Source organism: Eretmochelys imbricata, chromosome 10, assembly GCF_965152235.1.
Source record: "Eretmochelys imbricata isolate rEreImb1 chromosome 10, rEreImb1.hap1, whole genome shotgun sequence".
NCBI classification, from domain to species: domain Eukaryota; kingdom Metazoa; phylum Chordata; order Testudines; family Cheloniidae; genus Eretmochelys; species Eretmochelys imbricata.
Window position 1 is genome coordinate 9,617,590 of NC_135581.1, and position 15,724 is coordinate 9,633,313.

Below are 15,724 nucleotides of genomic sequence, written 5' to 3' on the forward strand. Positions count from 1 at the left end.
TGCAGCTGAAGATCAAGAAGAAGAAGGTGGCGTCAGATCAGGAGCAGCTGGCAAGCAAGCTTGACAAGGCCCTGTCCCTCACCAAACAGGACAAGCTCAAATCCCCCTTCAAGTTTGCAGACTGCTCTGGAGGGAAACAGAGAACCAATGGAGGCGGCAGCAGATATCTGTCACCCCATGAGCACCTGCCAGGCAAGGACGAAAAGAGAAACCTGGCCAAGAGCCTGAGCCTGGCGCTGAAAAGTGTCAAGGAAGGTAAAAACAAAATGGCCACCAAAATGAAGAAGATGGAGGTGGGGTTAAAGGTCAAAGGTCAGCTGAAGGTTTCCCATTCACCAGCAATATCGGAAGTTAGCAGCTACTCCTATAGTAAGTAACCTCTGATTTCTCTTTAGTGTGAATGGTTCCTGGGCTTTGTGGGAGCTTTTAGCCTTTAAGTGGCGGCATCTCAGGTCTATTGGAAATGGATCTGATTTTGCTTTCCTGTGAAAGTCACCTCCTCCCTGGCTGACTGTAGAACTGACCGGGCAGGCTCTCGGTGCTTGTTTGGAGTGAGTTTGCATCGTGGTGGTGAGGATGGGGTGTCATTTGTTCCAAAGGCAGTGAACGCTGAGAGCATATTGCACATCTTGTGCTGGCTGTTCTGCCTCTGTTGGGTTGTGCCGACTTTACAAAGCAGGGAAATACACCATTTCTGTCTGGAGCTGTGGACTGTCTAAGTCCTGAATGTTCCTCTGCCTTCAGGCTACACCTGCCATGTATCCCTGCTTTCTTTGCTGTTATGTGCTCTCCATTCATCTGCAAGACCGGTCTTCAGGGTTTGTGCTCCAGGGATTGACTAGTAGTTGACTTAGTCCCCTAAAAACCAGGTGATATGTAGAGTTGACCGTAGGTATATGCTAAGGAGACAGCTATCAAAGGCAATGTTTATAAGATGTTCTGGGATAACACTGAGAATGCTATGGTCATTTACAAGCCTGTCCTTTCTGGCCATTTGGTCCCTGGTCTCCTCTAAACACATTTCCCTGTTCCTGCCCAGCTGTCTAACCCAGGCATCATCAGGTCTCATTTGTACCCCAGAATCTTTTATGTTGTGTGCAGCTCCCCCTTTTCTGAAGCAGTGCTGCAGTTGATGCAAAAGATTATGGCTTTGGGCAGGAAGTTTCCTCATGCATACAACTAAGAGGAGCCAGGGACACCCTTTGGAAGAGAAAAGGCCACAGACTGAAGATGGGTTGGGTTGGTGGAGGAAAGGGAACAATGAGTGAGCAAAATGCTCGGTGGAGGAGGGCAGCACTAGTTAATCGCCTAGGGAATAACTAGCCCTGTGCATATGTGCACAGCGTTCTACGCTCATGCCAAACGTTACTGCCCAAAGGGGACAGGGTGCTGTCAGCTATGAGAGTGGAACCAGCCTAGCCACAAGACTCTCATAAATCCTTCCCTTTCAGGTCATTCCCTGGTAAGGACTTCATTGTCTTGCTGTTGGTCTTAATTGTCTGACTGCTGTCCACTTTTATGTTGGACAAAAGTAAAAGTAGTGCTCCCGGAGCAAGAGAAAAGGAGAGGTGGGGAGAGTGTCTGGGAAAGCAACAGGATATCAATTTCCTTTGCTTGCCACCTGGTGCCATAGGAAGAGGGGAAAAGATGCTACCAAAATAAGAAAAGCTAGGAGGGGACACTGTCTCTAACAGCTCAGACAGAAGTCTGGGTGGGATGCAGGGCAGAGGCCTCCTAGGTTTGGGGGACTTCTTAGGGAGCGGGTCAAAATCATGTGTGCTTAATTTTTTGTTAAGGTTTGAAAGTAAATTTATTTTACTGTTATGCAGCTTCCAAAGTCCTGTGTTAAAACCCTTGTAGGGTTAAATGTGCATGACAAATGTATATCCCGGTACCAGCAGCTAGAGATCCCACTAATAGAGAAGGAGATTCTAACAGTTCTCTAACAAAATAAGCATGTTAAATAAAATTAGCCATTTAAGTGGCAAAGTAAAGGGGTAGCTGCTATAGCCTGTAGAAGGCAATGCCTCTTACAGCCTCCTGCAATGATGCATTATCCACTGAGGAGCAGCTTGTTTTCCCTGGAAAAGGTTACTGAACCAGGAATGTCCCAGTGGCTCCCTTGAATTAGGCGTAATGAGTTGATGGAAGTGGGGGCTTGGGCAGATGGCATTGTTATGTCTGGGGAGTTTGGCTCTTGGCCTAGAGAGGTGAGGCACATATTCTGCTCTAGTTGCATCAGTGCTGAGTACCAAAGTTCCTTCCCATGGAATTATAAACCAGTGCTCCAGGGGAGCATTTGCCTGGTTCTCCTCCTGTCTGCTAAACTTTCATTGCACACAGTGCATGTCAGCTCGTGCCCTCTCTAAATCGGTGTGGGGAACACGGTGATTAATTAAGCACCACTGAGTGAAATGGCTCCTCATTCAGTGGCTATATTCAGTGCGCAGAATTCTTCTGCTGCAGTGACACAGAAGCCCCATGTTCCGGGAGAAGGTGTGATCCTCCTCCCCCCCCCCCTTAACAAGGGACTGTACACCAGATTTTTGCACTTCGGTATGACAGAGTTGAGGGCAGGATGAGTATACATAGGTGTCTTTTGCTGTGTGTCAGAAACTGGCCTATAACCAGAGAGGTGGGTAGATTTCTTATCTCAGAGAAGGATAAGTGGTAATGGTGCCAGACCCTTCCATATCCTGCTCCAACCTCCCAATTTTTACCTATAGTCTTAAAAAGGCTTAAGACCCCTAGACATTCCCCACACCCTAAAATGAAGAATGATGCATGACCAGGACTGCGGTGGGAAAGCAGCTGCTGATTCTAACCAGTTGGAACTGTCCCCACTATAACATTCATTACACTTTGGAATTAATGGTGCATTCATGAGTAGGGATGTAACGATTCAAATCCACTTTTATTGGATCCATTGGGTACCAAATATTTTGTTGCTCCACTCATCAGATACTGTTTGGAAATATTGGACAACATCTCGGCATTATGTGCCCATGGGAAAATGTCATCTGTGTAAAAACATAGACACCCAGCCAAAGCAGAGTTTATCACCGAGACTCAGGAAGAACTCCAAAAGCTCTGCCCCCTTTGGTGTCACTCCAACATAGCTCACAATGGAGGCCTCACTCCAAGTTTTCCACCATGCAGTTTGAACAAAGATTGATCAATCAATCCACCAATCATCAGATGTAGTGTGTGCTATCCCTATCGTTTCCTGCTTCATTATGTCAAAATACCTTCATGGGGCTGGATTCATGTACAAATAAGGATCAGGGCTAGGTATATTCATCACCCTCTAGTACAGACAAATACATCCTGTCTGACTCTTGGCACCAGTGAGTTTTGAATGAATGTATGCACTGGAGATTTTTTGTTGTTTTTTACAAAAATCAAACTGGATTTTTATTTGGTGGGGCGTTCCAGGAGCAATTTGGGGGATGAATATCTGTGCTTCTCTTGCAGATTTCTTTGCTAAGGAATAGGGATGCCATAGTAAGAATAGCACTAATGAAACCCTTTGTGATTTAAGAAGGTTCCCCTCCCCCAGCTTCCAACATTATGCAGTTGGGCGTTGGCATTTGTCAAAGCCGAATGCTTTAAGAAGGTTGGAGCTTTTCAGAACCCCCTTTGCCCAGCACACAATGAGTCTGCTGTACAGCATACTCTTAATTGGATGAAATTTTGAGAAAAGGCTAGTTCTCACAAATGTAATGAGTTTTCCATTCTGAGATAAATCTAAAATAGCTCAAGACTTGTAGCTTAAAATAAGCAAAGACCTATAAAGTTTGTACTGGACAGTGTGCGCTGACTTCTGAAAGTTCTGTGTAGAGGCCTTGTAAAATGTTTATTATTGTTTTATGTCGGTTCCTGTGTACCAAATCACAAAGTAATGATGGCTTAGGACTGCAATAGGCAGCTAGAATTGAGGTGCATCATCCGAGCCGTTGAGGGGAAGCTTGCACAGCATTGGCTCCACACAGCATCTGATCCATTCTGGCAAGCATTTTCAGTCTCTCGTTTTCATGGGCACTGAACTGTCACAAGTTTAAGACAATTTAAAAAAAAAAAAAAGCCACAAGGAAGTGAATTGACTTAATGTTATTTAAAAACTACTTTGACTGCAGATACGGACTCAGAGGAAGATGATGAATCCCTGAAGGACGAGTGGCCTTTGCAGTCTCCATCCAGCTCCAAAGCGAGGCCACCCAGTCTCTACAGTGTAGGGGCCAAAAAGAGCAGCAAGCAAGGTGGAGGTCTCAAGCCAGCCAAGAGGGGCATGCCTGCCACTAGAACTCTGAAATCTAAACAGGCCGCAAGCAGCAAGCAGCAGTTTTGCTTGCTGCTTCGGGAGACTGGATCTTCATTCAGTGACTCTTCGGAGGACTCATTCGATCAAGGTTACTAGATTATAACAAACACAAAACAAAAACAACACTTATCTTCCATGTTTGCAGAGTGAGAGAGAGAGTGAGAGAGTACATGTGTGAGAGAGAGAGAGATGGCGACACTGAGGTCAGCCATCTTTGATGGTCAAAGTAGGGGCGGCCATCTTTGTCCTTGGCAGCGTAGGCTGCTTTATCACTTATCATTTATTTTTTATTTTTTTTATACTTGTATCATTGTGATATTATTATTGGCTGGCTCTTTTTAGAGCTTTTATATCGACTGGATTTTAGGCTCCACCTTTCCCCAGCTTTCCTCTTACCCTTCCTCCCTTCTGTTCCCCCCTCCCTCTTTTCCTTGCTGCAGCTGCTGCCACCACCATTTATATTATTTTTTAAAAAAAAATTATATTATTTTATTTGGCCTGGGCCTTGTAGCTGTTTGGAAGGAGCAGTTTGGTTTGGTTTATAATGGGATTCTGTTGTGTGGGTGTGTGACGTGATGTTTGTACTGCGATTTGGTATACCAAGCTTTATTAAACATATTGAGTTCATTTTTAACTAAACCTGTGTACCTTGTCTCTCTTGCTGTGTCTCTTATTAGGCGATTTAGAATGCCGCTTCCACTTCATCCCGCTCTGCCTACCCCTTCCCCCACTCCCACCAAGTAGAACTGGAATTAACATAGTCTTGGGCGCGCTCTATTATTCAAATATCCCTGATAGCATTGGCACTTGCTACGATTTCCAGGATGAAACGAACAGATGTTGTTCTCTCCCCCACCACCGCCCTGCTTTTAATTTCATTTATATTTTGCATAGGTTGTTCATTCTGTTTTTTTCCTAACAGAATCTTTTGAGGCAGACACTAAAATATTAATTATTTATTTCTATTCTTTATCTTTCTGCTTCAAAAGGCTTAGTGTATGGTCTTACAATATTTAAAACTCAAAGTTTATTTATTTTTCTTTTATTTAATATATATATATATATCTATTTACACACACACAGAGCGCACATTTTTAGAGGAAAAAAATCTTTATGGGTTATAAATTTTTCAGATCCTGTACTTTAACCCACAAATGCTCAAGAATGTGGAAATTTAGTGCACTGAATTTGATTCCGCTAGAGGAAAGTTCTCTTCCCCATCCCAACTCCAAAATATTTGGCTTATTGTCTGCCCGCCGTTAGCTTTTAAGTGGGAAAAGAGGTCCCATGAAACTTTTCCTCAAGAGACACAAGGTGGTTTCTCTTTTAGAACACACTCATTAAATAATAATCATGGGGGGCAAAGTCATTTTAGTGAGCCCTGGAATTTTGAAGCTCAACTCCCAAAAGAAGGTAGCTCACCTGTATAGATAAGTGAGGGAAATGTAGTTCCCAGTTGTTAACAGCAAAGTAATAGGGTAAAAGAGTGTTGTAAATTTGATCATAGTGTAGCAAAATCCTTGTAGCCATTAGTTTGTCTCAGAGAGCTGCTGCTTGTTAGGGTTTTGTTTGGGTTTTTTAAGCTTTTGATCTGATTATCCTAACCTCTCCTCTCTTCTCTCCCCTAGACCCACCTTCCCAACAAAAACAAGTTACCCATTTTTAAGAATCAGAACACAACGTAAAAGCTAGAGAACATTAATTCAGTTCTGAAATGAGCTTGCTGATGCATTTAACAAAAAAGAAAACCCATAAGAAAGAACGAATGTTTCAGAGAAGAGACGTTCTATTCCTTAGAGAACCTGAAATGATCCAGTGTTGGTGGATTGCCTTTAAGGGCATGGGCTCTGTGTTTTCCATGAAGAATCGGATTTAGCTTCCATTCAGTTTTACGTCTTTTCCCTCCCCCACCTGCTTCTTAATTTTTTTTTAAAATTTTTTAAATTTTTTTTTGCTGCTGCTGCTGCTGTTGGAAATTTTGAGGATATCAATCCCTTTTAGACACCAAGTTCTTGAGGTTTATCTACCCAACTTGTTCCAGAAAAAGCAGATAGATAACTTGTCCAGAGACTTAAGAACCCAAACTGGCCGTGGGAATATTTTCAAGCAATTTATCTGTTTAAGATCCTGATTTCAGAGAGGGCAGGGAAATCTGGAATAAGGGTGGGAAGGAAATGGATTTAATTAAAAAAAAAAAAAAATCATTCGCTGGTGTCATTAGTGGTGGGAAGACAAAATGCAGAACATTGGGGAGGGAAAGGGAAGTTTGGTGGGGGAGGGAGGAGGGATTATTGATTCTGGGTTTCCTGCAAATGAATCTTTTCTCTGAAGCATTTCTTTAAGGGATATTTGGGTAATAGGGTTTCTAATGGCTTTCCCTGATACTAAAACGATTAATAACCTCAGCTTTTCTGGAAGTGCTCGCTTTCTTCTTGCAGCTGCTTGGCCAATCCCTTCACCCCTGACCCCTATCCATGATGCTTTGAATGTCTGTATCGGTCTCTTGCATTTGCTCTCACGCTGCACTAAAGAAGCAAAGTGATTGGCTGGGAGTAGGGCAGACACTGCTCAGCGAGGGGTCACTAACCATGAACCTGAACCTTGACCATTGTTATGTAGGTAGGCAAAATACCTTTTCTTTATGTCATCTGTAAATCTGAGACATTTCGCTGTTAACCCCATTAATAATAACATTTAGACGTTTGCGTTTTCTGGGTTATTTTAATTTGAAGATGATCAATGTCCACTTTGATTTCTTTGTTATGAAGAATCTTGCAAGGAAGCTTTGCTTGAGTGTGCATGTGTGCTGAGGACTCCAGAAAAGCCTTACAATTGTAAAACTTCCTCATGGAAAATCTCTTTCTCCCAAGCAAAAGGAAGGACTTAGTAGGCAGGGTGTACCCAATATAGGAAGCTATACCACTTCCTCTAATGGTACTGCCCTTGTCTTAAAGGAATTTCTGGGGCCATGATCTAGAACCCACTGTTGTATTACCAAAACAAATCATACCAATTCCTTGGGATCAACTTCAGAGGTAGGTGATTAAATCCCACTGGTTTATTATGGGGTAACTTCTCCAGCTGAGAGAGAAGAATAGGGGGAAAAGGGGATGATTTAAAAAAAAAAAATCAGAGGATTGGGAAATGTGGGTCTTTGGTTCTGGAAAGGTCACAGTATTACTATCTTGATGGCTTGCAAGGTTTTTATCTGGTTGTAGAAAGCTGATCACAGAAAGCTGTGGTTTTTCTTTTGCTTTGTTTTTTTAATGGGGGCATTCTTTTTTCTTGGAGAGTAATCAGTGTCACTATATTCTGATTTGAGCAAATCTGACATAGTGAGAAAATCCTCATTTGGTAACAACCATATAAGAACTTTGCAAGCAGTCAAGATGGTAACATGGTGAACTTTCCAGGACCAAAGACCCCCATTTCCCTGTCCTTTATGATTTTTGTTTTCCTTATAAAAAGATCATCTCTCTTTTTTCCTATTCTTCCTTCTCAGCTGGAGAAGTTTTACCCCATAATAAACCAGTGGGATTTAACCACGGGCCTCTGAAGTTGATCTTAAGGAATTGGATAATTTTTTGGTGTTGCAAATTATTTCTGGAGTCAGCAGCAGAACACTGGGAGGGGAAAAAATCTTAAAAGAATGGGAGATTGTGTTTGACAAACTATGTGCAATCTTATGAGAGAAAATTTTAAAAATAATGTCCAGAACTGGACAGCTCAATCCAATCTGAATGTGAAGGACCCAACAGCTGTCTAAAGTCTGCCTGCACTTAGCCTGCTTTGTACGCTGTAGGCCTGCTCGGCGTTATGATAAAACCATGCTATTTTTTTTTCAGTGTGAAATAAATTTTTGTCTAGTTTCACTCCCCTTTCTCCTCTACCCATCCTCTCTACCCTCTTCCAAATCTATCCTGTTACATCAATCTCTGCAAACTAAATAACATAACCAATTTCTGTCCATCATTAACAAAATCTATTCACTTACTGCTCTCCTAACAAGAAGAAGCCAGGCTAATATAAATAAATATTAACAAAACCCCACACTAGCTCAGTCATTTTGGAAGACTAAAGAACAAAGAGAGAGTTCAATTTTTCTCTTTAAAAAAAAAAAAAAAATGTGGACACACAGGCTGAAATTTTGTCCATAAAAGTATTTGGTGGCTCTAGTTTATTTGCCATTGATAGCATTTAAACATAAATTTGTGTGTGTGTATGTGTGCATGTAATATGCATCTGTGTATGTGTGTATATATATATGTGTACTTAAAAATTGTAGGTAAAGAGTTTTGGTCTTGGGTACATGCCTTTCTTTCCCTTGCAAGTATTGGTTGGTTAATGGTGTTTGAGGAAAAAGTGTAATGTTTTGAAAATGTTTTTTTCTATCTTTAACTAGAGATCACTTCTTTCCAAAATGTTTTAAGGCCCTGATCCTGCAACAACTTATGTACTTGCTTTACTTTAAGTAGTCCCATTAAGTTCAATGGCAACACTTACACACTTCATGCGTGAGAGCAACAAAGCCTAAATGTGCAAGCTACATTAATTTGGCTTCTGTGGGTCACCATAGCAACATGTATACCCAGACAGCATGCTCAATATTTAATCGTAAACTAACATTTGATTTTAGCTTTGAAGTGTTTGAGTTCCGAGAGTAGTTAAAAATACTTCTAATTTTTTCGTGTCCATGAAAAAGTGAGGCATGAGGGAGTTCGCAGGTTGTGAGAAAGGGACGGATATGTACCGAAGAAATACGTTGTATGAATGGTGGGAGTAGGGGAAAGTGATTGATGTTGGTGAAGGCTGTGAACATTTTAAAATGTATTTTCTGTTCTGAAGATTGAGTCTCTAGGGGTAAAATATGGGTGATCTTTTAAAATGCTTTGGGTACATATCTGCCATAGTCTTTCCACTGTACGACAAAATATATTCGAAGGAGATTAAAATAACTGCCAGGTCTATTGTTGTTATATCATGTATTTTCAGTAGCAGGGATAAGGATCAGTTTCGTCATGGCTTTTAAAGCTGTTTTACTTTAGTGCATTTGAAATACGGTAGTTGTTTGAGACATTTTATGGGCTAGCATATGCTAAGTGAATTGTTGGGCTTGCTGAAAGAGGAGCTTAAGCGTTAAATGAAAGGTGTTCCCCGAGCCCAGCAGAACTGCTAGTTTCTTTCTATGATTTCATGCTGGTGGTGGGCATTCTCCCTCCCCTCCTCCTCAACCAGATCTGTACAGCAGAACATGGTGGATTCATCCTAGCTATTCATCCTGCTAGATTCTGTTTGTTTGGGTGCAGCCGGCTTACTTCCTGGTTTATGTGTGGAGGCTTAGCTAGAAGGATAGTCTGATGGCTGCCATCGTGGACAACTCACTGGAGATCAGAGTGGGGACCTGCAGATTTAAAAGGATGAGCTGCTACAGCTTGAGCTAGAGATCTCAAGCTGAGTTCCAGATTCATAAGGTATACCAGATTCATATCCTCCACAGAGCAGGCACAGTGGGCCCCTGTGCGGTACACTTAGAGTGGATTACAATAGCTGTCGGTGGGCGTTTCTTGTCCAGTGCTGAAATATTCTCCACCGCTTCCTCCAGGAAGAGATGTTAGAGCCAAGACTCTGAAACTGATAGCGCGAATGACTTCACTGTAACCACTTGGCAAATAAGTGTGTAAGCAGAACAGGTGCGGCCCCAATAACCAAGCTACTATGCAGTCCACCTGGAAATGGGCTGTGGATCAGGCAGGACAGGCTTTTGGGAATATATTGAAAGATTTCTCCATTTTTCCCAACCCCTTGGGCTAGTAATTCTTCACTGGTTCAGTGCTGTAGATTCAGAGATGAGGTCAGGAGACTACTTTTCATCAGTTTCTGCTTGTGAGTTATCGAACATGTTAAACCCTTGAGGGAAATCCTGTATCTTTGTCCCTCACAGGGGTTGTGTAAGAGGGAAAAGGAAGGTAGGCAGGCTATGAAACGAGGCAGGGTCAAACACCAGTCTCCCTAATTTAAGGAAATCCAACAGACGGGGGCGGGCGTCAGCATGACAGCCATTTTAACAGAAATCTCCCCATCACGTGGGCCTAAAGTACTAGACTCTGTACAACAGCCAGGGCAAAGCTCTACTATGCTGACAGTGTGTAGTATGGAGGGGGGAAAGGGGGCATCTCTAGTTGACGCATCTTTGGTGATCTCTGCTTTTCCTTTATTGCCCATGAAAATATCATGGGATCTGCAAGCTGGCATTTAGTCTGTGGAAACTTTTTTGCAAGGAGGGCAGGTCTCAGTTGATGAAGAAGAGTTGAGATTGCTGGTCAGTGTCAGGATTTATAACTGTGTCCTTCTGCACCATATTAATGGGAAGGTCTCCAATGCAAGTCAACTCGCTGGCTCTCTTTATGCGGGTAACTTTTGTCTCACTGATTTGTATGCATTTTAATTTAAAAGTTGAACTGCAGAGGAATAGAAGTAGTGCCCCTTTCTGCTTGTTTCTGAGGAAGAAATAAAACAAGGAAGTGTTCTTATTTCACCCCCCCTTCACCCCAAAATTCTTTTTGTCTTTACCTCGCATGGTGTTAATGTCAGAAATATCAGGTCCGGATTTCCCTGTTTTTGCTGGAGGAATGTAGAACTAGTGGGATTTTGATACCACAAGAAACCAGACTGAGCAACTGAAAGGGGGAAGGAATTTTTAGTGATCTAAAATTCTTTGGTTTGTTAGTAGCCATTTAACCCTAACTCCTGACACATGCTCTCTCTGTGAAAAATTCAACTGGCACATTCAACTGGTGAGTGACAGAACTCCAGTAAAAACAGGGAAGGCAAAACTTTTCTGGATTCCTGTTGTTTCTAAGATTATAAAGCAAGTCAAGAGTGGAAACAATAACCTTTTGGGTTTTTTGGGGGTGGGAGGGAGGAGGGGGTAACATTGAGACCATTTTTGTTTATATCATAAAGGGCACAAGTGGAAGGAAAGATGTTTTCCAGTTCACCTTTGAAAGGGGATCGTGGTTTGATTTCTAGGTTGGTAGTCTTTCAGAATGCAAAGACCTTAGCCTATAGACATTAATGGTGCAAATAACATTCCTACTACGGAAGGAAATTGGGCATTCTTGAGGATTCCAGTTCATTTCTCCTTTTAAACTAGGGCTCTTAAATAGGTTTGCCAGATCCATTTTGTTACAATTAACTATACAGAGAGATTCCTTTCTAATCAGTACCTACTGGATCACACATTCAGTAACTAATCGCCCTCAAGCTACTTTACAGACTGACTAGCAAGTATGTGCTACAGGGAAGAGAGTGGTGCATGCTTCTGAGTGTGCAATCCTCCCCTAACTCCCCCCCAAAACACACCCCATCGAGTAGAGGATCAAAGCAAAATGCCCTCCATTTGTATCAGCCCAGGTGGTCTGTTTGCATAAAGATTTGTCCTGTTAAAGCTGGACTCATGCCCGCCTGCAGCTGATTCTGCATTACTGGGCTGGGCCTGAAGGGGCGTATGTTGAAAGTTTTATGCAGCGTGTTAGTGGAACACTTCTCATGCCCCCATCTGCAAAGCAATCTGCTGAAAATATTTCCTCTTAGTAACTGCCATTCTCTTCCCTTATGCCTCTCTCCATCCACAGTTATTTGTCTTAAGCATTCAAATTTCATTGCTCTTAATACCCCCACTCCCATCCCTGCCTCCGTCTTGCCATCTCTGTCTTTGTCTCTGTCTTGCTCTGTGTGTCTCTTCCCTCCCTTCCAGGGCACGTGCTGATTTCTTGTATTTCCCTTCAGTGAAGGAGAGCTCTGTTGCTGTTACAGAGCCATTCCAGTGCAGTCATAAAGCAAAGGATTTTGTTATGAAGAGGGAAAGGCAAAATGTAGTAATAAAATCTGAAAATCTTCGCCTAAGTCTCTCTTTCCCGCTTTTGCCCCATATGGGTTCAGTTGAGGGGTTTTTTTTGTTTGGTTTTTTGGTTTTTTTTGACCGCACGCTACCATGTGCATCTGTTTGAACAAGGCTGGTATTACCAGGCAAGTCTTAGTAGGTGAGGAGTTGTACACTCTGTGACTACAAGCACTTTCTTGTATTCCTTGGCATAAGGTGTTTAGCTCAGTTTGGGTGGCTCTGCAGTGTAAGAGAGGACGCCGCAGGCTTTCAGTGATAGAAATCCTGGTGCTCTGTTTGCTGGGAAGCTGCAACCTGATGCACCAGGGCTGAAGGATGGACAGTGGAAACCTGATTAGATTTGTAATGGGCTTCCTTTTTTCTGCGTGCTAGATTCTAGCTCTGAGGAAGAAGAAGAGGAGGAGGAAGCAGAGGACTATGGGATGGACAGCAACGACAGGCTTTCGTCCCCAGCTCTGGATGAGAGCGGTTTGGGACTGCTAGCGAGGTTTGCTGCTAGTGCTATGCCGAGCCCCATTGTCCCCCCTCCTCTTTCCATCATCCAGCTGGAGGCCAAGCAAAAAGCTAAGAAGAAAGAAGAGCGGCAGAGTCTGATGGGTAAGTCCCATGGGGAGGGGGCTGTTGGGTACAAGATGAAGAGAACTCATGGGAATGGAGGGTCCCACCTATGCTGAAGGTGTGGGAGGACCTGTTGGCTGAGAAGCATGGGTGGAAATATTGGCTCAAGGTTTTCATTCAGTGATGGCTTCTAAAGAGAGGGAGCAGACCCCCTCCCCCAACTCCCCACCCCTGCCTCTCTCCCCCTATTTTAGGCCCATACTGAAGCACCCATGATACTGGGGTTCTCTTACAGGACCACTGCCCCTGGAGAGCTTGGCGGTGGGCTCCTGTCCATCTGGTGGTGGATGCTGGGCTAGTGTGCCCAGAAGTCATGGCTCTGCAGGGGAGGCACCAGCACAGAGGGATAGCAACCCACTGTGGTCAAGAGTACGCCTCACGTTGCCTGGCAAAGTGCATCTAGTTGTTTGCTGCTGGTTGCCCACATCAGTGGCTTTCTTTGGGGCTTCTAAACTGACACTGCCTGGCTTCCCTTTGTTGGGGCCCCAGGATGTGTTGGATTGTCATCCTCTTTCCTCCCCCCACAACTCTGTGCGGAACACACGAGTGAAATGGTGCTACATTCTGACAGCCACTTGCCCCTTTGTGTGACAGTGCAAGGGGGCAGAGGAGGGGAAGCCTGTGTGGCTGTAATTAAGGATGGGTCGGTGAGGTTTCCTGCAGAGTGCGTGTGGCAAGGAGCTGAGTTTGTGCCTGCTGGACAGGCCATGTTACCTCTGCTGTGTGCTGCAGTCTACACCTGATCCACAGTCTACTGAAGTCAATGGAAAGGCTCCTCTTGACTTCCATGGGCTGCGGAGAGCAGGTCTGCAGAGAGCTGGCCCCTGGCGTGACTGTGGGATCGCAATGCAGGGCTGCCCCATTCAGATGCACACATGCTACCCCACTAACTTTTGAGCCCAAAGTGCCACCTCCCTGGGCAAGCAGCAAAGGCAAATGAAGGAAGCCCCATGGTGGCAGCAGACCTTTTAGGCTTTGAAGCAGTGTTTCGCTGCCTGGATAGTGGGTCCTTCAGGGCACAGAGAGTGTGCAAGACTGGTGCGGGACAGAGGGGAAGTTGGAACAAGGAAAAGTTCTGAGCCCCAGTTCACCTCCTCCCTGTTTCCAGGGAAGCTCTGAATGCAGTCAACATGGGAGCAGCTCACGAATAATAGGGCTGTGTCCCACTAGCCAAAAGCTCTCTCCTCTTCTGCTTTCCCGGTGCTCAGCTCAGCCACGAGAACATGTATTGCCTGGAGAGCCTGTCTCCCTGAGCTCTCTCCTGTCACTTTCCTGTTGTGGAGTGTAGGGGGGGGAGAGCCACAAAACGAGAAGGAGGGGGAAAAAAAACTAAAAAGAAAAAAAATGAAACAAGGCCATTTTATAGATGAGGAAACTGAGACAGAGAAGTTATGTGATTTGTCCAAAGCCATAGAGGGTGTCGTTATCAGACTGGAACTCGGGAGTTCCTTATGCAGTCGTGCGCTCAGATTGCTGGACATGTGTCTCTCTGTCCCTATGTCTGTCTGCTGCAGTCTCTGTCTTCCGCGTTCATCTTTTCCTCCCCATGCTAAAGGTACCCCAGGGTGACATCTTTCTCAGGCTGCCAGCTCTATAAAGGTTCCATTTATAAACTCTTTTATTAATATTTATTAAATTGATAATGGAATTTATGGCATGCTTCAGAATGGAAAATGATGTCTTCCCTGGGAGCCCCGCTTATTTTAGCACCATTTCCATGCTATATTAGGCTTTTGCCAGCTTGTTCCAGTAGCCTCCTTGAAGAATTTATCACAACTGGTTCTCGTAACCTGTCCCTCTTAAAACCCCAAACGTCTAGAACTTGTCTAATTTGTATTAATAAAAAGGAGGGTTAATATCATAACTATGAATGGATCCTTCGTTTCACCCAGTGCCTGCTTTGACTGACTTTGCCTTGCACTCTTCCTAAGCATGTTTGGAATGTCTCATTGAGGGAGAGGAGGAGGCAAAAAATTGTTTTTTAGCTAATGAAGGCTAAAGAGAGTGACTCACGCAAACATGGGGTAACTTTGATCCCAATTTCATGCCTTGGAGCATCTTCATTCATTGTTTGTGTGTTTGTCAGAGAAGGAGAACTGGGGGAACTGACGACACTTCACTGGGAACTAGAGGTAGGGGTGAACTGTTCGTGTCAGGATGGGGAGGAACGGTAGTCTCAAGGTTAGGATGTTATCTCAGGACTCTGGAAACCTGGGGTCAATTCCCTGCTCTGCCACAGCCTTCCTGTGTGACCCTGAGCCAGTCACCATAATGTCTCCATGCCTCAGTTCCCCATCTGTACAGTGTGGGTAATAGCACTGCCTTATGTCACAGGAGGATGAATGCCTCAAAGATTGTGAGGTGCTCGGATACTGCCATAATGGGGGCCAGAAAGGACCCCAGCCAGATCGTGTCTCAGGTCTCTGCTGTGGTACAGGGAAGAGGACAGTGGGAGGGGATTTCCATTTGCTAAGTGCAAGAGATCATTTACCTCTTCCGAATTTTACAGTGACTACTCGAGCCAATAAAAGGACCCCTCTGCTCTCACTGGCCAATCAGAAAACATCACTTGAAGCTGGGGGTTTTTAATTAATAAAACATTTCATCCTAACCCAACATAGCCAAGTGGATCTGTGTGAGGAGCCCGGCCATTAAGGGAGTCAGCCTTTGCCCCGCCGGAGGAGTTTCTGTTTTCTGTCAGCCACCAAATGCTTTCATACTGAGCCCTGTCTGTAACTTGTTAAAATGAGTGCAGGCTTTTCTGTGACTGAGAGGAGAAGTTAGGGGGTGGTGAGGCATACCCCACAGGCAGCAGGCCGGGAAACGTGGATTGATGTGGCTCTTGGGAGGTAAGGAAGGGGGAAGTGATGGGAATGGTCATT

General features: G+C 44.1%; 1 protein-coding gene across 3 annotated transcripts in view; it reads left to right on the forward strand.

Moving 5' to 3' along the window:
• The window catches only part of TNRC18 (trinucleotide repeat containing 18), an 87,084-nt gene that overhangs the window by 56,559 nt on the left and 14,801 nt on the right, over positions 1 to 15,724 (forward strand). For all 3 annotated transcript variants that reach the window (XM_077829087.1, XM_077829089.1, XM_077829088.1), the window contains 3 exons: positions 6 to 369; positions 4,137 to 4,409; positions 12,597 to 12,821. In XM_077829087.1, coding sequence (XP_077685213.1) covers positions 6 to 369; positions 4,137 to 4,409; positions 12,597 to 12,821 — 862 coding nt within the window. The remainder of the gene's footprint in view (positions 1 to 5; positions 370 to 4,136; positions 4,410 to 12,596; positions 12,822 to 15,724) is intronic.